At 47.2% G+C, this 21,929-nt stretch overlaps 1 protein-coding gene across 1 annotated transcript; it reads left to right on the top strand.

Moving 5' to 3' along the window:
- Positions 1-1,477: 1,477 nt before the first annotated feature.
- On the top strand, positions 1,478-21,015 carry DHRS11 (dehydrogenase/reductase 11). Its single transcript, XM_061470053.1, has 7 exons — positions 1,478-1,650; positions 12,032-12,241; positions 17,453-17,547; positions 17,999-18,128; positions 18,753-18,845; positions 19,515-19,580; positions 20,211-21,015. The coding sequence occupies exons 1-7, from the start codon at positions 1,519-1,521 to the stop codon at positions 20,250-20,252; spliced, it is 768 nt and encodes a 255-aa protein (XP_061326037.1). The 5' UTR covers positions 1,478-1,518; the 3' UTR covers positions 20,253-21,015.
- Positions 21,016-21,929: the final 914 nt, after the last annotated feature.

Genomic DNA, 21,929 nt, shown 5'->3' with positions numbered 1-21,929 from the left:
TTTCTAACAAACCCTAAAGATGCTGGGTACCTGTGCATTTTCTTCTTTTAGTGTTTTAATTTTCAGTGATGGGCTGCCCATGCAGCTTTAGGGGTGCTACTTAGGAATTAAGACATTCAATAATCATAGAATCATTGAATCAAGTCGGTTGGAAAAGATCTTTAAGATCATCAAGTCCAACCGTTCCATTAACCCATGTCAGTAAGGGCCTTGTCTGCATGGTTTTGAACACTGGGATGGTGATTCCACCCCTGCTCAGGGCAGCCTGCTCCAGTTCTTTCACCCTTTTGGTGAAAGAACTGCCACTAGCTATTCGAGACCTGTGCAATTTGGATGCCCAAAACGTTAGATTTGAGAGATACTTGTGGTTTATCCTCCTCCAGGTCTATGCACTTAGTGCCCACAGGGTGGACTGAGTTGTCTGGTTATTCACACTCTGATGTTTACAGCTCCCTGTTTGCCCACAGCAGGTAGTGAAGGTCTCGCCAGGGTTCACTGCTGAGTTTCTGAGGCTCCTGAGCTTATACAGAATTGAAGTTTAGATTGGATATAAGGAAGAAGTTCTTTCCTGTGAGGGTGGTGAGGCACTGGAATAGATTGCCCAGGGAAGTTGTGAATGCTCCATCCCCGGCGCTGTTCAAGGTTAGGTTGGACATGGTTTAGTGTGAGGTGTCCCTGCTCGTGGTGGGGGGGTTGGAACCAGATGATCTTAAGGTCCTTCCCAACCCTAACTATTCTATTGAATCCCAGCCTATTCTTCCTCCATAAATTAGACAGCTGGACCTTTGTCTCTCCTGTTTCAATTAATCTGTTTCTTCAGAAGTTTCTGTGAATTACTTAAATGTGCTCCCTGGACCTTGGGGATGACAGGTCCTCCACAAAGCCACTTCATCCTGCAGCAGAGCTCTGTCCCCTGGTCCCACCAGACGCCTTTCCTCCCTCCCACATCCCCATGGCTGTGCCTTGGTTTTTGTTTGGCCTGGTGCTGGGTGCCTTGTTTGGTGTCCTTCCCATGACTGGGTTTTCAGGATGTGGATAGGTATGAGCATCTTGTCTACAGCAGGAGGGGCCATCACACATCACCCACTCTGCCATGGGGCATTGCGGTTAAAATGTTCCCCATGTAGTCTTTCAGAACCTGTGTGTCATTTTTGGATGTGTTTTGGCTTCTGTATGAAATAATGAAGCAGCTTTTTCCTCCTTGCTGCGTGTGCTGGTGAACGTGGTTATGGCATTGTCTCATGGTTGGAATTAATGCCTCCATTTTGTGCTATTCTGGGTTTAAAACACCCCTTCTCACTGGGAATATTCTGGGGAGGAAACCCCCAAACCCAGACCTGCTTGTGACCGTTCCCGGCCTACCGCCGGCTGAGCCTTCACAAACTCGATGCATGCAAGGCGGGGGGCGTGGCCATGGGCGTGATGTCCGCCTCGGAGGCGTGGCCTAGGGTATAGGGGGCGTGGTTTCAGTGCGGGCAGGCGGTGCATTGTGCGCGGCGGTGGGGCCGGGCCGGGGCCATGGAGCGCTGGACCGGGCGCGTCGCGCTGGTCACCGGTGCCTCCGTGGGTATCGGCGCGGCTGTGGCGCGGGCGCTGGTGCAGCACGGCATGAAGGTGGTGGGGTGCGCTCGCAGCGTCGACAAGATCGAGGTACCGAGGCGGGGGCTTGGGGGCATCTTTCTGTGGCGGCCGCCCCTACGGGCGGGCCTCGGAACGAGCGGCCACCTCTCTGCGGCGCCTGACCGGGGCGGGAGGGCTACCGGCCGCAGGGCTGGGGCCGCGGGCTGTGTGAGGCGGGGGCTCGCCGGGGCGGGGGCCGCCCCTGGCTCCCTCCGGTCCGGGCGGCTGCACGGTGGGGGCCGGCTGTGGAGAGTACCCGGCAGGAGGGGGCTGATCCCGCAGTGTTCCCGCCCCGGTTGCCGGAGCCCGCCTCGGGGAAGAAGCCGGGTGCAGCCGGCGCGGGGGCTGCCCTGGCTAGGCGGGATTCCCGGTGGGGTTTTTCCCCTCTGGAGGAGCAGGGACGGTTGGCTGGAAGTTACCGAGGAGCAGGCTCAGTTCTGGGGCTTTTTTGTTGAGCTGCCTCTTAGCGAGGGTATAAATAGCATCTGCGTGACCCGGCGGAGCGCTATGAGGAGTTGGTCTGGGCTGAGAAGTGTCCACGGGCACGTTAAACGCTGCTTGGTGTGTGGGGTGCAAGGCACTTCTGCACCACCGCTGGCCTTCGGGAGACTGGAGCCTCTTAAAAACATACAGCAAGCTTTTGGGACAACGTGAAAATAGAGGTTCAGTCCCTAATGTGATTTTACCCCTGTGATATGAGCATCTCTACAACTAAGTCAAAAACCTCCTGCTGCTGGCTTAGAAGTAAAGGTGCTTAAATGAAATCGTTTCTGTGGGATCTCTTCTAGTCAGATGCACTTGCAGGTTTCACCGTGCAGTGGCATAAGTGAAAGCTTATTTACTTCTCAAGAAGTTTCCTGGGAGGGAAGAAAAAAGTTTAGTCAGCGTAAATATTGTCATCTTGGTTGGTGCTTGTCAAGCTGAAGGAGATGTATGTGAGCATCCAGTGTCTGTATTTCCTTAGCAAAGGATTTGCTTGCACAGTTGACCACACCAAGATAAAGTTGTGTCCCCAAAAATTATGGAAACCAAGGCTTGATAATGCTGCTGGTGCTGCTGGGGAGTGGGGTTAAATAAAGAAACACTTGGAAGAAACGAAACTTTTCCCGTTCTACATCATGAATCAGAAAGATGCCACTTGCAGAGATAATAAGCCACACTGGTGCATGTTTAACTGTTCTTTGGGGCTTGCTTCTAATTTTTGGGCTTCCCAGTGTTCTGATACTGTGGTTTCAGGAAAAGCTGAGCTCTCCAAAGGCTTTCCCATGTGTGACTGATGGTGTTTAATACACTTCCACAGCCTGGCTTCAGGAGGCTGGTAAAGGATGCTGTAAAGGATGCTGTTTGCCGTTCTCCTCCAAAACCGACAGAAAAGCCATTTCCAATACTGTCGTTTCCACTATTGGACTTTGAAATCTTTTGATTTTTTTTTTTTGGTAAAGAACATCAATGAAACTTGTATTTTCCTTCAGTGCTTCAGAGGACTTTCCTTCCTTTCTGAAGCCTGGAAGCCTACCTTTCTGAAAGTTTTCAGGCAGAAACACAATATATATCTAAGAATACTCTTTTACAGGCTTTGCCTTTTTATTTGAACCTGCTCAAAATGCAGTCATGTTTGATATAGGTGATTTATCTGGCTTGCATGGTGTGCACGCATACTGGGCAATGCTGACTGTTGGGCATCTTCCAAGCCTCTTGTTACTGTTGTGTTCTAACCTCTTGTGCTTAACACTGCATCTGATGTTTGTCCCTGCTTCATTCTTTCTCTTGTCCTCTCCAAGGACTGAATTGTGTTCACAGCACACTGTCATTTGTTTTGGTAGGTGTCTGGACTCAGTTTTGCTCCGTTGCTATTCTGGTTTTATTTATTGTGAAGCATGTTTCCTTAAAGAGGAAGAAAGTCCCAGAGGTGCTGCTCATGTGGGGAAGGGGCAGAGCCAGGTCATGCTGGGAACAGGTCCATCGCTGACTGGCTGCCAGGGATGCTTGTGTCAGCATACATGAAGCTTCTTACCCACTCCTGCCATGCCTTTGGAGTGGAGCTGTTTGTAACAAATCTTTCCTCTGGGAGCTTTGCCTTGTGGGTTTTTTCTTTAAAAAGAAATTTAGGCATCAGACTGTTGAGCTCACTGACCTGGAGCTTGACTTTGGACATGGCTATAAGAGTATCTGGAGGAGCAGGAGTTGGTGTTGTGTGTGGGGATGACTGTGGTGGGTGATGCAGCCAGACCGTGTCTTGGGAGCTGTCAGAGAAGCTTCAGATGCACTGAGCATAGAAGGGAACAGGAAGGTCCGTGCTATCAGTGCTCTGCGAGCATGTCCTGACCTGGATTGCTGTGTAGTCAGATCTGTCCACAAAATACACGTATCTATTATCTCTGGCACCTGAATTTTCAAGTCATTCTTGGTTGGGAGCTGGGGTACAGCATCCCCGTGGAAAGCTTTGGTGGGAACTCAAGGTATCAGAGAGAGCAGCTTGCGCATAAGGATATGATGGGGAGGTGGTGCTGATGTCCAGTGATGGAGGGGCTAGAGAAGAGAAATATGAAGGAGCTATGGGTTTGGTGTTGCCAGATGTGAGTAAAGGGGAGGTTAGAGCATCATGGCTGCAGTTGCTGCAGGATAAGTTTTGTTGCTGTATCAAAATTCACTAATTTGATAAATACCGTTGTAAATAATGGTGTACAGAGGAGCAAACCCTCCAGGTAAATCAAGGCAGCTTGAAATGGGAGGAGTTCAAATGGTACAGTTTAAAACCAGGAACACAGAGCTTGTTTCGTAGCCCAAAATCTTATGTTTTCATTAATGTTAGACAGTAGTCATCCATTTGAAGGTAAAGTGGCTGGAACCATTCTGTGTGGTGGTTTTATCACCTCCTGTAAACTGGTGATGTTTTGTAGGGAGTTTAACTTGGGCAATAAATGCTCTGTCAAGATTTCTTAATCTCTTGGAAAATCAGATAAGGGCTTGAGGCAAGATACTGAAGAAACTGCAGAATTGTGGGTTTGGTGTTAGAGCTGGTCACAACTCCAATGCTCCTTATTTGACTTTGAAATAAAAATGTTAATGGCTTGCAAAAACTGCAGAAATCCCTCTTTTCTTTTTTTTTTTTTTTATGCTGCTATTGTGAGTGGGGACTGTTTGTGTGGGTCATCCCACAGTAACTGTAATAGTCAGACATCGAGGGATAAAATATAATTCAAGTGGCTTTATTATACTTTTGAATGCCAGGAAATAGTTAAGGTTGAAAGGTTGTTTTCAATGAGAATCCTTGAGGTGCTAACAGATGATTTGGCATGTTCTCTTGCTCAGTGTTTTCTGCTCTTCAGATACTTACACATGTTTCAAGTCAGGAGCAAGTGTTAGTGCTTAAATGAGTTAGCCAAGAGTTTCTAGCAGCCTGTAAGACCAAGCTTTGGTGGAAGCTGCTCTGTATTAGATAATCACCTTCACAGGGATACTGTTGTTGGTCACTGGGTTCTCCAGTGTGTGGGAAGACTTGCTGGGATTTAATGACTTGACACAACTCATCTGGTACGCAACAGCACGTTAAGTCACAGTTCATCCTGTAAGAGTTTCATTAATCCCAGACTGATTTGGCTTGGAAGAGACCTTAAAACAGGCCAAATAACAAAGCACTCCTGGGAGCATCCCCTAAAGCAGCAGTACCTGGCTGTGCTGCCAGAGGGGCAGGATGCTGCTGGGGGAATGATCTCCAGAGGCTGTCAGTGAGCAAGGTGAGACTGGGGCCCTTGGGCAATGGCGTGTGTCAAGGTGTTGGAGAGATTTAATCATGGATGTCATGTTGTAAGAAAAATACTTCTCTTTTCCTTTGTTGGTGTGTGGAGAATGAGCTGTGCAGGAAGCAATAAATGTAGTTTAAAATACAAGGTTTAACAATTAATTCTAATGCATTTGTGACAGTTATTGATCAAAGGTAACATTCATAACCAGGGATTGCATTGTCAAGGTTATCTCTTGCTCAGGAAATAGCCTTTGATAAGCTGAGCTATCGATTGCAGATTCAAGCAGTCCAATCTCTGAAGAGGTTAGTGTTCTCTCTGAGTGGCATCATGGCAGTGTGGGAGAAGGAGGACATAGCTGAGCCTTCCTCCTGGGAACTGAGCATCCCAGGTAACTCTTTGTAGGCTGGATGATTGCTTCCACCAGTCACTGGCTGGGCTGTAAGGCAACTCTTGATCCCTTTGGTGCACCAAGGTGTTTAATTGTCATAGAACTATAGGATGGTTTGGGTTGAAGGGACCTTAAAGTTCATCCAGCTCCACCCCCCCTGCCACAGGCAGGGACACCTTCCACTAGAACAGGTTGCTCCAAGCCCCTGTGTCCAACCTGGCCTTGAACACTGCCAGGGATGGGGCAGGCACAGCTTCTCTGGGCACCCTGTGCCAGTGTTTAACATCTTGGCCTCCTCCTGCAGCTGTCACGTCTGTTGAGTTGAACCATGGATGTCGCTGCAGTGGGGTCTGTCCCTCTGCCTTACAGCTGGGTTTCATAACGCATTTCCCAAACCACAGGTTTCTCCTCCGAGCCTGTGTTGTCTTAATCTTGTGACTTAAAGCAACGTGCTCATAGCTGAATGTGAGGGATGAATTTTGGTGCCTGGCTCTCACCACTGGGCAGCCTGGCTGAGGCTTTCTTCCCATCTCCTCTTCCCCTGGCCCCGGTGTTGCTTTCACAGCCTGCATGCTGCAGAGCTGCTCAGTAGCTCGATGAGCTATTTTTTAAGGCAGGAGCAGCTTCAGGCAGGATAATCCCACAGCACTGTCAGGTGTAAATAAATGACCTTCGGAATCTCCTTGGCCTCTGGAAGGTCTTGTTTTGTTTGGTGAAGGCCGAGGGTGGGTGCCCAGGGCCTGTGAGGTGCTTTTATTGCCACTTTGTCCCTGACCTTTCTTGATAAATGCGAAAGAGATCTCTGTAATTGCTGTCCTGAGTAATGGGAACAAATGCTTTGCTCTCTGATGGTTTTTCTCAGCCTTGAAGCTCAGGAGGTGCTTGGGAGAAGGGTTGCTTTTAAACCAGGTTGGTTTCATTCTCCTACCCCCAAAATACACTTTAAAATTGTCTTGTTGTAGCAGCTCCCCTTTCTGTTTCTCTCCTGTTCCCTGTGCAATAGGTATATGTTGTGCTTACACACCTAAAAATAAGTAATAACTTAGCTTTTCTTAGAATTTTGGAGATGTGGTGGATGCTTGTTCTGCCTCTGCCTTACTGTGTAACAGTGTGGATCAGGTCACTGTCCCGTACCTCAGCTTCCCTGTGTAAAGCCTGGCTGTGCTGCTCTGGGGAGGGGGGAAGGTTGTACAGGAGCAGCGTTCACACACAGAGGGGTTTTTCTGGTTTGGTTTTTGGGTTAATGGAGAGTGTCCCTGGGTGGGGAGGTCAAGATGCAGCCGGCAGTGGTGGGGAGTAAGTATGATGATGGTTTTCCTGGGGCTTGGTAGTTCAAGCTCTGCAGAAAGTAGCATCTGTGCTAAAGTTGAGCTTTAACCCTCACTTTTGCCAGTGTCCATGTGGGAAGTGTTAATGGTTATTTCCTGGCTGACAATGTTACAGAGTCACAGAAGGGTTTGGGTTGGAAGGGACCAGGGTGCTGCAAGGGTATGTAGGGGCAGGACAAGAGGTAATAGCTTTAACTTGCCAAAGGGGAGATTGAGATGAGCTCTTAGGCAGAAGTTCTTCCCTGTGAGGGTGCAGAGGCGCAGGCACAGATTGCCCAGAGAAGCTGTGGCTGCCCCATCCCTGGCATTGTTCAAGGCCAGATTGGATACAGGGGCTTGGAGCAACCTGTTCTAGTGGAAGGTGTCTCTGCCCATGGCAGGGGTTGGAGCTGGATGAGCTTTAAGGTCCCTTCCAACCCAAACCATTCCATGATTCGATGATCTGAGGGTGTCAGGCTGAAGCTCAGGCTCAGCTCTGCCCTCTGAGAGCTGTGTTTGCAGTTGCCTTGGAAATCGGTTGCTTGAGCAGGCAGTGATCCAGCCTGTGACGCTTCAGGTCTGCTGTCTGTAGGCATTTGGGTGTGCTGAACCACTCTGTCTTTGAACCCTGCTTGTGAAGGCTACCCAGGGCTGGAGAAGGACCATGGGTGGCTGCTAAAGAGCAGCTTCATTAGTAAGTGTATAAGGGTTTTCTGAGGAAGGAAAGCATCTACATGCCTGGCTGTGTGGGAATCTGCTTTATGCATGTTGGAGATGAAGAGCAGGCAGGCACCTATGGTGCTTGTTTTGGATAGTCATACCTCAGAATAAGCAAGAGAGATTGCTCTAATGAGCTGTCATCGTAGGAACAGTGTTTCCTCCTCCCCCATGCCAGCCTGGAGCAATGTGATCTGAGCAAAAAACCAAGTGCCTTCAGCCTTGATGTAAGGAGTGATTGTTTGAACGTCTTAAGGTAGTAGGAATGTTCAGGGCAGTGTAAATGGGGTGATTTGGCTTGTGTATGACACTGGAAATTTAAAACTCAATGAGCTAGATAAAAATCATCTTGGATGTTTGAAATGGCTGAACACTTATGACATCCCTGTTCAACAGGGAGTCTGACAAGGGCATTGGAGGTTTTGGTCATTCTTTCACCTTTGCCTGTGCCAAGAGGTGGTGGGTTTCTGGAGCAGTCTGAGAAGTTCAGTCTTGCTTACCGGGCAGCCTGTACTTGAGGTGTACTTCATTTAAACAGTCTGAAACTGGTGCTAGTTTTCTTCATCTGTGCTAGATTTTGTCATTGGTGCCCCAGCTGACTACTGAGTATTTGCTTTTCCATTTAAACCTTATTTTCCATGCTTTCCCATCCCCACCGTTCTGCGTTCTGTCCTGGAGCAGGCACAGATCTGAGCTGAGGAGTGGGGATCAGCGAACAATCATTGAGAAGTATCAATTTAAAGTTCAGGAGAGGGAAAGAGAATCACTTTACTGTTTTATCCATTTGAAAACTCCCTTTAGACTCCCACAGAGGCCCTCTCTGGGCACCTGGATGCAGGCAAAAGGACCTGGAAGAAATGTGAAACAACACTGATCCTTGGATCGGATGCAGGCAAAAAGCCTTGGGTACCCAGCAGCTCTGGGAAGGGGCTCAGTGTGATTATCCCCCTTTACAGATGGGGAATCAGCTCTGAATCTTGCCCATAGTTACAGAACTCACTATGGGAATAAACCTCAGTCTAGTGCTTTATTCACTGTATATCTCTTCTTCTATTATGCTGTTGCACTGGTATTAAATCTTAATTAAAAGAAGCTTCAAATTTGCCAATCAGAACAATGAAAGGATTTCGAAGCCTCCAGTTTTCTTTCACAACTGTGATGCTGCTCATTATGCTTTTTCTCTTTCATTTCCTTTAGACAGCAAAAGTAATTGGGGTGACTTTAGTTTCTTTCCAGTTGGTTTCTTGGCCCAGCTGTGTATTTAAGCATAAGCTAAATCAGTAGGATGCAAACACCTGTGATGAATGGCAGGTTAGATTAAAAATTACCTAATGGCTTCTTCTGCTTTAATCTCTCTGAACTAAATGTGTCTGAAGTTAATGGGATCATTTCCCAAATAAAGCTCTACATGACTCTCTTCTTTTTTTCCACTTCCCTTAAGAGTCCCTTTAAATTTTTATATCAATTAGTTTTGTTAAACCATTTAACCAAGACTGAATCTAAATGCATGGCACTGTGCCCTTTCCAAGCATCATATGCATGAAGAGCATTAACCCCTTCTTGGGAGAACTGACTTGCTGGGTACTGTGCTCATGCTGGGTGTATCAGAACTGCAGGGTAAGGGCTTCCATCCATGGTGGGGATGGCTCTAGATTAAATGTTTTAACATACAGGGTATCTGTTTCTTCTTTATATTGCATTATCCCAGTTTGTACCAGTAGCTCTAGCTCCTGGCTGTCCATTTCCAGGCATCCAGTGACAACAGTTTGGTATGGAGGTGCTCGGGTCTTGTTCAGATCTTCATCTCTAGCTGGCGGAGGTGCACTGCCCTCGTCTGTATTGGTGTTGTGTTATGTGGTCATTCAAGTTGCTTATCAAATCTGGAAAACTAGCTTTTTTTCCTTCCCCTCCTTGTGCATGTGGTGTGCTTAAAGTGGAAAGAGCTTTGAGTGATTTAATGGGGCTCTGAAAGAATATTGCAAGCTCCCTAATTCAGAAAGTTGCTTTACATGTGTCTCCTCTTGCAAACTTGCCTGCAGTTGATGTTTCTTTGAAGAGCCTGTGATGGCTCTTTATCTATAGCTGGTTGAAGCACGTTCAGCTCTGCCTGCATGTCAGTGGTGTTTGGCACTTCATTTTCAAAGAGAATTTGTTAATAAATTGTAGCCTGAGAGATGAAAGGTTCTGTGTTGAGTCTCATTTGAGGTGGGGAGACACCAGACAGGACAAGAAGGAGCTTAAGAGATATTTGATTTTTCAGGAGAGGACAGAGTCCTCTTCCAAGAGCAAATCAAGGTCATACTTCTGGCCATCACCTGGTGAGCTAGGCGAAAAGAGTACCAGATGTGAGCTGTGGTACTCCACAAGCAAATACTGAGTGCAATGGATTCCATAGTAGAGTGGTCGAGTTTGGTCAGTGGAATGGAGAGAGCTCTGAAGCTGTCACCTTGGTGACATCATGAAGAATGTGACTGGTAGCCCTTTGTCCATATTGCCTTCCACTGTGTTTGCAGGAGGCAGTCCTGTCCCTGGAGTGGCTTAGCACCTTCATACTGCTTTTCATTTTCTAAATGCTGCTCTTGCAGATTTTCTTCCAACTGTTTTCTCAAGTGGGTACTCTGATCTTTAAAAAGTACATATATTTCTACTATTACCAACACATAATCAACAAGACTGCATGTATAGCAAAGTGGAACCAGCTTCAGGAGGTACAGAGAGGTAAAATTCAGCCCCAGAAGCACCTTTGTTTTCTGTCGAGCAGCAATATTGTCTAGCTCAGCCCAGGCAGAGCTCTCCAGAGAGTGTGATGCTGTTGGGAAGTATTGATCCCTGGGCTGGACTCTCTGTGTCCATCCCCCTTCCGCTTGGTGCTGTGAGAGCAATAATAATTCCTGTGTTATTGCGCTGCCCCCACTGAAGCAGTACCCAGACAGGAGAGCAGCTTCTTGACCAGACTCTTAGACCTCAGCTGGTTTTGGCTTGTGGTCTGTTGAGAGCTGTGCAAGGCAAAGCAGAAAAGTTTAAACTTGCTGTTGAGGGACTTGGGCCATCTCTGAAGTCTCAGGTATTGAGAAAGGTTAGAAATTATTTACCAAATAGAGCCACTTGCCCCGTAGTAAGATGAATGTGCTTGGTGTGCAGAGAGGGGTTTTTAGGTCCTGGCTTGTCTGTTCCTCCCCCAGTGAAGATGCTCATCCCTGCTCTGTGTAAAACTTGGCTAAGAGAAAGTTAGTCACCGAAAAAGCCACTGATGATGAGCACATATTACGATTTGGGAGGTGATGCTGCACCTCATAGCAAGCAAAAAGAACATCAACATCCCTCTCACGTGAGCTTCCTAGGGATGTTCTGGATGTTCCCAAGGGGCCATGGCTGGTGTCCTGGCCTCCCTGTACCTTTGTTTCACCCAAGGCTGGGTGAGCTTCAGGACAGACACTGCTCCAATAGCTGCCTTTATGTACAGTCTGTCCTGTGCCCTCTGCCTCACTCCTTTCATAAACAGCTGGGAACTGCAGTCCTTGGTATGTGGGGAGGAGTGGGAAAGCTGCCTCTGGCCAGGGAAAGCTTCACTGCACCCGCTGAGATATGACGTTGGTGAAGCCGCTGCGGGCAATGGTGTTCGAGTGATTTGGTGGACGTTTGTAGCCGGGGTCTGTCTGCACAGAAACCAGACACCATGTGGCTCTCCTCACGCTGGAAGCTGTCACTGTCGCTAATACCACACATTGGAGATGAGATGCTGCTTCTCATTAACATCAAAGGGTAGAGGGCATCCTCCAGAGGATTTGGCGGGGTGGCTGCCACATCATTAACACAGCTCTTGGCCTTTCATGTGCTTTATATCACCTACTTTGATAAAAGGTGTGGATGCTTGAAATAATTGTTGGTAACATTGTCGGGCATGTTATTGCGGTATCCTTTATCCATACAGCAGTGTGGCAGCCTGATGCCATGGCAGTATTTATTTGTGTTTTGCTAACACCTCCTTACCTCAACCTGTGTTGCCTGGGGTGATGGATGAGCACAGAATGCGTCCTCAAGTTTAATAACTTCAATGCTGAAGTGCTCAGCCTCTCATGAATATGGATATTTCGTTTTTCTTAGCATTTCCAATGACTTTCCTAGTCTCTGCTTTTAAGACGGGCTCACCAGAAGCCTGCTGGTTTTTGTTAGCTCCAGGGTGTGTTTATAAGCAAACGTGTGTGTTTATATGCTGCTGATGGCTGTTTTCTTCCTCCCTTACTCTTCCCTAGAAACTAGCAGCTGAATGCCAGAGTGCTGGCTACCCTGGAACCCTCATCCCATACAAGTGTGATCTCTCCAACGAAGAGGAGATCCTGTCAATGTTCTCTGCCATCAAGACCCTTCACCAAGGAGTTGATGTGTGCATCAACAACGCAGGGCTTGCTCGGCCAGAGCCCCTGCTCTCGGGGAAGACAGAGGGTTGGCGAACGATGATAGATGTGAGTAGTGCCACACAAAGTGGGAACTGTGCTAGATTCTGATTTCTTCTGGCCACCAGCATCATTGTCTCCATCTATTGCATGCATGTAAAGCTGAGGACCTGCTTCCCGTCTGGCTCTGATATGGCCTGGGTTTGATGATTGGGAAGTGGAAAGACATCACGCACTGCTGAGACACCTGCCTTTACTTTGGAGTATGAAAACACTCAATACCTTCAGTAACACTTTCCCCCTGTAACTCAGTGGCTTTCTAAAGGGTGATGAGCCTCGCACTTTTTGCTTCAATAAAATAGGAAGTTGAATGCCAAGCACTGGCTTTTGTAGTTAATCCTGTTAGTTGTAGCAGTGGGTTGTAAAATGGGCAGATTCTTTTTGGCTTAAAAAGCTGTAATGCTTTTTGTCTTCATAGCTTAATTTTCTGCCCATAATCTGGTTAGAGCTGGATGTGAATGAGGTAATTTCCTGTGCTCAACTGGGAGTTTGCCATGTACCAGCAGCACTTCTCCCTGGGTCTTGCTGCCCTGAGGTCCTGCTCTTCATCTTTGGGGGTTTCACCATCTTTTGTCATTGTGTGATGGCCCTTTCTGCATGCAGCAGTGGCAGCTGCAGCTGTGGGACCCCAGGCCAGTTTGCATACTCTTGCAACAGCTCTCTTTTAGTGGCCATCCTGCAGCTCTGGCCAGTGAGATGCTGAAATATGGCCTTGAATAAACCTTGAGTAAGACTTGTGGGCCCTCCAGCAGCTAGGAGAGCTTGTCCTAGTGAAGGAAAAGACATGTCTATTAGAAAAGCTGCTCAAAGCTGGAGGCTCAGGTCTGCTATGTCTGACAGTGGAGTCAGCAGGGGTCTGTTGGCTCCTGCAGCAGCCAGCGTCTGTTCATCAGGAGTAGTTTCAGGGGCTGTGTGAAGCAAGAGAAGCCTGTTGAGGCCTCCAACTCCTGCTGCCAGGGCAAGAGCTGCTGTATCCTGACTAATTAAGCTCTTGTTAGGGTTTTGGCCAGTCTGCTGGTCGCTGTGACTGCAGCCAAAGCAAGCTCAGCTTGGCTTTGTCTGCCCAGGCAGGCTTTTGTGGGCTGCCCAGCCTGGGTCACTGCACAGCCGCATCTCCCTGTCCCGGTTGCCATGGAGTCTTTAAAGAAAATGAAGTGTAGCTGAGGCTGAGCTGGTGTAAAGCAGGACATTCCCTAGTGCTGTCTGGCTGCCCACCTGGCCCTGTGGGTCACCTGTGCCTTGTAAACCCCTTGTCCTGATCACTGTGATTGCATCTTGTGTGGAGGCCTCTGTGGATGCTGCAAGCTGCTTGCACTGATTTGTCTTTGTTCTTCTGACCTTTTGTTCTCTATAACATGGCCAGGCAGTGGGGAAACACGTGGCTTTTGCCAGCTGAAGGCCCTTCCCCTCTCTGTGCTCCCTTCCCTGGCTGCTCAGGTGGGAGTGCTTCCTTTATCCCACCTGCCACCACTTTTTAGGGAGAAATTCTTTGGAATAAGGATTGTCCTGTATGAGGCACTCCAGCATTGCTATTTACAGTAGCCGAAAGCCTGTGGTGTCCCCCTTGTTGTGGGTGCTGGTGTGTGCACCCTTTGGAGCTGCTTTGGGGTGACGGATGGGGTGGGAGGAGAGGAAGGGTGATGGCTTTGCAAGGGCAGCATTAGGAAACCAGCCTGGGGACATGTTTTATTCCCAGAGGTGATCTGTACAGCTGTGTCTGCTCTCATTGCTTGGCAAAAATGCTGTTGTAGCACAGAGAACAGATTAAGACACCAAATTTTCATGTTTCACTGGCAGATTTTGTCCTCACCAGCTTCCCAGCAGCTGCTCTTGACTTGTGTGGAATTGAATTACACTCACACCTTTAATGCAAAGGTGAAGCCTTGGGAAACTGCAGAGCCAAACACTTCACCCCACTCAGCCTAAGCAGCCTGACAGGCCTGGGCTTTGCTTTTTACCCTGCTGATAAGGGGTAGAAAAGGGTTTTTCCTTTTGCTGTGTGCCCCTGTTTTGTGGCTGCAGCCTCCCTGCGTGGCAGTCTCTCTCATGCTGTAGCAGTGAGGACTGGGGAGAGATCTGCAGTGACAGCTCTCCCCGCTGTGGCACACCAGCCCCAAGGAAATGCTCAACCGTTTCTCCTACATGCTCTGAAGTTCTCAGAGGGTCAGGATGGGGGAAGGTTGCCAGCACCTTCCATGGATCACTGGGCTTTGCAGAGCTGGGTGGGAGCAGAGAGGCTTCTTCCAAAGGTCCCTCGGAGAAGGGTGTTAGAGAACAGCATGGTCTGAGATGCTGTTAGAGTTTCACTGTGCGTCTGGCTGCAAGACAGGAGAAGTTTCTAAACAGCCATTGATCTATCGATTTAGGAGGCATTAGGGCCTTAAATTAAAGGCATATTTTTCCTTTTGCTAAATTGATTTTTGCTTCCATTCATTTTTTATGAGCTTTGAGCCTCCTTCCAGGCTCCCCTCTTCAATATTCCATAAAATTTCTTGCTATACATCTAACAGTTGAAATCATGTTATTTACATATTCCTCCTTTGTTTTAATGGTCCATTCCTTATTGTCTGGTATTTATTCCCAAGGGGGAAGCTGTTTCTCCCTGAACTGCAGGAGTCTTGGATTAGGAATCTGTTGCTTTACAGAAGCACAGAGCCCAGTGCTGCCAGCCAGCAAATTTGGTGTGTGTGTGTGTGTTACCTCAGTCAGGTTCTGAGCCCATCATCCTTTGGTTCATAGCTTTCCCCCTTCTCTCTCCTCTTAGTTGTAAGGTTGTGCTTGACATGAGGCTGGACCAAAGTCCCCCAGCCGTTCCTGACCTGTGCGGGAGTCTCTGGGGCCAGGTGCTGTGTACATACTGATTCCAGGCACTGGGTTTTGAACACCTCCTTCACATTTTACCTACTGACCTTTACAGCCAGGCATTTGAGCTGAACTTTCCATTTGCACTGCTCAGGGCACAAAGGGCTGTAGCACACATCCTCTTGCTGCTCTAAATGCTAAATGGGGTTGATTCTTTTTGGCATTATTCATTGAGCAGCGAGGCTCTGTTGTTCTTGATTGTATCTCAGCACAGATGGTATGTAAGTTTTCTGTAACCTGTGTTTTTCTATGTTCTTAGGAGCTACAATACTCATTTTGAAGCTTTATAGAAAAGGCTGATTCTGGGAAGTGCTCAGCCCTTCCAGGAACACGGTCTTTTATATTCTCCCAGCCTGGCAATTGGAATTCATTCATGACTAGAAACTGGGCTGCTGTTGTTTCTGTTGCATTAGCACACACACACGTGGTGGTCACAGACCTGCAGCGTGCTGTGCAGGGGCAGAGCACAGATATGTTGGCCATCTGCTGAGGGACTTTTGAACCTTTTGTTCTTAAAATAGAAACAAGGCTGAAAACCATCTTGTGCGGGTATTTGTGACAACAGCCTGTAGATTGTTTCTCAAAGTGATACAGCCCTAAGGCTTGCTTATTATTCCAGGCGTGTTTTGTTAGGTTCCTGAGTGCCTGTTCCACATTTTGAAATAGGATTTCACCTAAAAATACAGTGGGTTCTATCAGGAAAAGGCAGTGAGGCATTCCCAGCTCAGCTGCTTTTAGCCACTTGTTTTGTTGTCCCAGGTGTCTTATCATACAGGCTCTGGACTTTCCCATGTGGCTGTTACTAGTATCTTGCTTTGCCAGGAGTTGTCACAATGTTGTAACTCTTGCCACACAAGGAAGCATTGCTCAGCACAGCGGTGGAGCCAGGTCTCAGGCTTTAGGTTGATGTTACCCTCTAGTGGCCTCCCGAGATGCAGTGAAATTGGAAAGTGACTGCACCAAAGACTCAGTGCCTTGATAGCTTCAGGGTGTATTGGGGCAGGGAGGAAAGCAGAGCTATTGCTTGTCATGGAGGCTTTTTAAACTGACAGTTGCCCAGATCTATATCTGGAAGGACTGGCTCCTCACTTGGTTAGTGTATCAGACTGGAGCAGGTTATTCCTGCTTTCCTTGACCACCTTACTGTGAAATCCAAAAGCCTTCAGATGCCCTCCTGCTCTGGGCTTCGCTCCAGTGCTGAGGTGACATGTCTGCTGACTCTTCCTTGCACAGTCAAGGTAAATCTTCAACCTAATGCCAGGGAATTTATCTGTAGTTCTAGGTATGATGACTGAGATACCCGGCAGTGACTGTGTGCTTAATCAAAGTGCACTTGGATGAGGATGATGACTCTACTTGTTGCCTGGGTGCTCCCAGGATCAGATAAGCATGCATTTATCTGCCGCCAAGACAAAAGCTCACAAGCAGGGCCTCTAGTAATCAGTAGGAAATAACATCTGAGGCAAAAGCAGTGACTAGAAGATCCTTCAGCTGACCCTGTTGGTCTTTTATGTGCTGCTCAGTAATTACATCTCAAATCCATCCCTTTTTGCCTCTTAGCTTCTGGTCTCCAAACTAAGGTGGACATCCTTTTGTGCTAGCAAGTCCTGGTTAGCCTGCCCTACTCTTGTTTATAAGCTTCACAGTGATGATAGCCAACCCTCTCACATATCTTTTGCTCACTGCCACATGGCCTTGTTCCTGCTGCTCCTCCCATTTATAGTTGCACCTGACTTGTGATTCGTCAGAAATCTAGCTCTTCCTGGGTATTTAGTTCAAATGGTGTTTTTAGTCCTGCCTGGCCTGCTTATTTTGTTGGCAAAGTGATGTGCCATTAGGTAGGACCTGCTTTGAAATGGCTGCATCCTTTCTAGGGAGTGTCAGCAAACACTTTCTACCTTTCAGCCACTTCTGCAAATCTAAACCACTATAAACTTGAGCAATTTCAGCTGCTGAGATGACTTGCTCATCAGTCTTGCACATGCCTCTGGCTGCTTTGTATTCCGGCTGGGGGAGCTTCTATACCTCCGTCTTCCTGGAACCTTTGACTCTGTGTTTTATGGTCAGCGAATGCCCAAGGCATCCATGCATTAAAGGTGGCACATTGCAGAGGTGATACGGCTGAGTTTAACCAAGCCGTGGCTGTCTCACGAACTGGGTATCTGTGGCCCAAGCACCTTGTGACTGAGCCCCAGCTTGGTGGCAGTGAAGTGGGTGTGCATTTCCCTCTGTTTGTGGGAATTGTGATGGGTTTGGGGACTGGAACTTGCATTCTTGGCTTCATACATGTGTGGGGAAGTCAAAGGGTGCCCGGCAGGGCTGCTAGCCTTAGTTTCTTCTTCTTTTCTGATCCCTCAGGTCAATGTAATGGCTGTAAGTATCTGTACCCGAGAGACCTACCAGTCCATGAAAGAGAGAAACATTGATGATGGGCATATTATTAACATTAACAGGTATGCAAGGGGGGAATGTCAGATCAGCCACATGGGCTTTCTCCTGTCTCATAAAGAGGATTTAAGCAGCAGAGCTTTAATCTTGAAGTGAACTGGTGGTGCCCAGGGATGGATTTTCTAAGGATTGGGATGGTTGATTTTTCAAACCATTGTTTTTAACCTCTGCTGATCTAAATGAAAGAAAAAACAAACCAAGGGGAAAAGGATAATGCCAACCACTTGTGATGGTGCAAGGTTGAAGATTGAAACTTCTCGACCAGTTCCAGGAAACCATGTGGAGAGGAGCCTCTGGTGGTGTGCATTTCCTGCAGGAGCAGGGAATTCTTCATGTACCCACTGTGTCAGCCTCTCTTTCTGTGTTTGTTACAGTGGTTTGAATATCCTGTTGTTTTCTTCTTCGTCCTCTGTTTGCCTTCACCTCTCAGCACTTACCTTTCTGCTCTCTCCCCAGCATGAATGGCCACAGTGTTGTGCCACAGTCAGTGGTGCATTTCTACAGTGCCACCAAATACGCAGTTACAGCCCTCACGGAGGGGCTGAGGCAAGAACTCAGAGAAGCAAAGACTCATATACGAGCTACAGTGAGTACCGTGGGCTCTCCTCGTCTCTCTTGCTTTTATGGGTGGTTGAAAGCTGGCAGGCTTTATGGGGCAGAGGTTTTTCCCTTTGGAAGACAGGCAAGGAAGTGTAAAACTGGGAATGTTCAAGTCTTGTGGCTATTTGTCGCTGGCCACCTCTCTTTCACAGGCAGAGAGTTTGGGGTGGAGAAAGCAGGGCAGCAATGAGCTGTATCAGGGAATGAGCTTTTTGGGTGCACAAAATGGGCAGTTGCTTGTTGGGGGGGGAGCTCATGGCAGTCAGCTGGGCTGTTTGCTCTTGTTCACAGCTTGCATCTCAGGAGTGATGTGTGTCCAGAACTGAATTTGCATTGCAAGGTTTTCCATTATTTTCTCTGCTTCTCTGTCCCTGTGGGGCACAAAGAGGGAAGTACCTGCCACAACAACCACTGAGGCAAAACCTGTTCACTGGAACTACTCCTTTAGTAAAAGGAGGGTGGGGAAGAAGAACAATAGAAAGGGGGCTGGGTTTTGGTTTGCTTTTGCTTTTTCAGTGCTAAAAAGTGTTCTTTGTTTCTTTTTTTTTTCTTATTCTTTTACTGAAGGGGAATGACAAATCCTATTAGGATATGCTCTGCTTTTTTCCAGTGTATCTCCCCAGGACTGGTGGAAACAGGATTTGCTTTTAAACTTCATGACAATGACCCCGAGAGAGCTGCTGCAACCTACGAGAGCATTCGGGTAGGACATGGAGGAATGGAAACAGGGAAGTGGCTCTGATTATAATTTAGCAGTTTCCTGGCTGATAGCACAGGGAGCTGGCTCTTGCAGAACTTCTTCCTTACAGAGTGCCCAGTGCTTTCCAGGATGTTATCAGCATCCCCAGAGTCTCAGCACTCAAAGCTCAGATTTTGCACTGATATTTACACACTAGACTTTCATTTGGATTCAATTTTCAACTCCCTATATTGTTTTCCTTTTATTTGGGTGTCACTATAAATAAATATCAGTCAGCTCTGATGTTTTGCAGGCTGTGAGCTCTTTACTGATGAGAAGATACAATATGTAAACATGCCTGCACAAGAAGAGATGGAAGAGCCTGTTGTGCAGGTGGCTAGCACAGGATTCCTTATGCTTCCCTGGGCATTTTTGATAAGAGTGGCAATGCCTGACCTGGCAGAATTACTGTGCCAGTAGAACAAGAGTATTCACAGCAAATGGAGAATTATCAGCACCAGACATGTCCTTTGATAAATTTTCAATGAATTACTACTTTCCTGCTTGCTTGCATGTTTCTGACATGCCCCAGTGACACTGTCGAAACTCGTTATTGATGTTAGGAAAGGAGTGATGTTGTGGCTCACTTTCTGAGGCGCCCTTTGACTGAGAATCTCTTTGGTGTCTTTGCAGTGTCTCAAAGCTGAAGATATGGCTAATGCTGTCATATATGTCCTCAGTGCTCCACCTCACGTACAGGTAGGCTGGTCTGGGTTGGAGGACTCTGGAGGATGCAGCAAAGGCTGCTCTGACTCTGGAGGACTGTGCAAGGCTATGTCAACGGGAGGGATAGCGTGCGATGCTTGTGCAGCTAAAGGGGCTTCCCAGCTGTGAAACAAGAAATAAGTGACCAGCTTTGGGCTGGAGGCAGGACCAGTGTCAAAGTTTAGTATATGTAAAAAGTTCCTGTTGCAAAAGCAAACTTTGATCAGGAGAGGTTTAGGAGCCCCTCGTGTGAACTCTGCTCCTTTGCAGCAAGACATGGCTGTCTTGTCTTAACATTAAAAGTCCAGCCCGTGGCTGATCAAGCAGTGCTTCTGCCTGGCCCCCTATGAGCAGGACTAAACTAAAAACTTGAGTTTGCAATTAGTGTTATCTTGAACCTTTTCTGCCCATATATTATGCTTTTATCCATTCTGCTGAAGGCAGAGTAGTCACATTCACCTTCATTCCTTCCTAAATACTTCTGTTAAGCAATCTCATTTCTAGCCACAGGAACGTTCTTCATGTGCAGTTTGTCACTGTAGTGCTGCAGCATGGAAGTGCCCAGTGCAGGATATAAAATGAAACCTCAGTGCTCCAGTAAAATCCTATGTTGGTCTCTTCTAGATTGGAGATATACAGATGAGGCCCACAGAACAGATATCATAGCAGATGAAGAGGACTGTGAGCAGCACCGTGTATCCACTCCACTTCGAACCCTCTGGCAATTCAGGGTTCCATCAGCTGGCTGGCAACGTTTTAATCAAGTACCAAGGATCATGTTTGAAGAATTGTTTTTCTCTCCCTCTCTCTGAGTTGGTGCTGGTGCTGAGCCAGTGTATGAAAAACGAGTAGTGGGTCTCTTTGTGCCCCACTCCTTTCTGACGCTGTTTTAAGAGTAAAATGTGTTTGCAAATAATGCAGGGAAGTGGTTTGTGGAAGATTATTGTCTCCAGGCTGGTTTATTCTTCCTTTTTCTTTCTTTATAAGGTTTGTTTCTTATTTGCTGATGCTGTGTCTGGACACAGGGGAAGTGGCACAAGGTGTTTGCCAGCTTCAGTGTGCTTAGGGTTTGAGATGTCATACATGAATCCATCTAATTTTGGGGTTTACTTTCATCAGATTGATTACTGATGGTAATGATGCATGTGGTATTTTCTACTTCTTACTCCACTGCCCTACACCCAATGTACAATCTCGCCCTCCTCCCCAAGCTCTCCTTTCCCATTCACATGAATCATGCCTGCCGAGTTTGAGGAAGTATAAATGTGTGTGCTTGCTATTTCTCTTTCTTTCTAGGTAGGTAGGTAAATAGTTGGAGGACGAGCACCTGTACTTCTGCAGGTTAGAATGATAATCTAAGTGGTATAGTTACAGTAAGAGTGAGTTGTTTGGTAATTTAAATAAAAACTAAATGTGTGCTGTCTTGTGATCACCTCTATGCTTGGTATTATCTCCCAGCACTCTTCATGTTTCTGTATGTGATATTTGCATGCATTGACACTTTTCTGGAAATATTGATGGGTCTTAGAAAGATGTTTAAATGCTGGTTCTGTTTAAATGCTGGTGAGCTGGAAATGTTGAAAGTTTGCTTATATGCAGAGATACACACTTGGAGAGAGTGAGAGTGAAATGAACCATGCTGAAGCTGTCCAAAAGGAAAAGATTTGCCTGCAAAGCAGCAGGTGAAAGGTCTGGTTGAGATCTTGTGTTAGTTCTACACTGGTGCAGCCCCATTGTTTTGCTCTGGATTTATTCTAGCTTGAGGGAGAAGAGAATCAGCCTCAAAGCTGATACGTGCAGAGCTGGAGGCCACTTGAGTTGTCTTAAGATTCTTGAGTGTGGCAGAAGCGCATCTGTGTGTAGTCCAACTCGCTGCAGAGCTATGGAGCTGTTAATGTACATGTTGCCTTAAGGTTGCAGACTTGTTCTTGCTGCCTCTGGACTTCCTGTAGTGTTTTGGAAGGCAAAGGTTGGTTTAGGTGGAGTAGGAATGGTCAGTTGATTGGAGTGGAGGATTGGGAGCCAGAGAAACTTGGATTGGATTTGCTTACACCAGTGGGAGTTCATCTGTGTTCCACCACCATAAGGGAGACTAAAAATGGGCCACTAGAACATGAGTTTCAACTCCCTATATAGCCTTGGGCAAGTCACCTTACCTCTCTGCCTCAGTTTCCCCATCTGTAAAATGGGGATAATAATACTTGCCTACCTCACAGGGGTGTTGTGAGGACTCACAGACTTTTGTAAAGCACTTTGAATCTGAGAAGCGCTGTGTAAGTGCTGAGTGTTGAGATGAAGTATTATTATTAATGAAATCTCATGATACTTAGAATTCCTTGTGCC

The sequence above is a fragment of the Pezoporus flaviventris genome, unplaced genomic scaffold, assembly GCF_033815535.1.
Source record: "Pezoporus flaviventris isolate CSIRO_AGI_PZ_B2104156 unplaced genomic scaffold, CSIRO_AGI_Pfla_v1 ptg000063l, whole genome shotgun sequence".
NCBI classification, from domain to species: domain Eukaryota; kingdom Metazoa; phylum Chordata; class Aves; order Psittaciformes; family Psittacidae; genus Pezoporus; species Pezoporus flaviventris.
The sequence above is the reverse complement of the archived record's forward strand: the minus strand, read 5'-3'. Positions and strand labels throughout refer to the sequence as shown.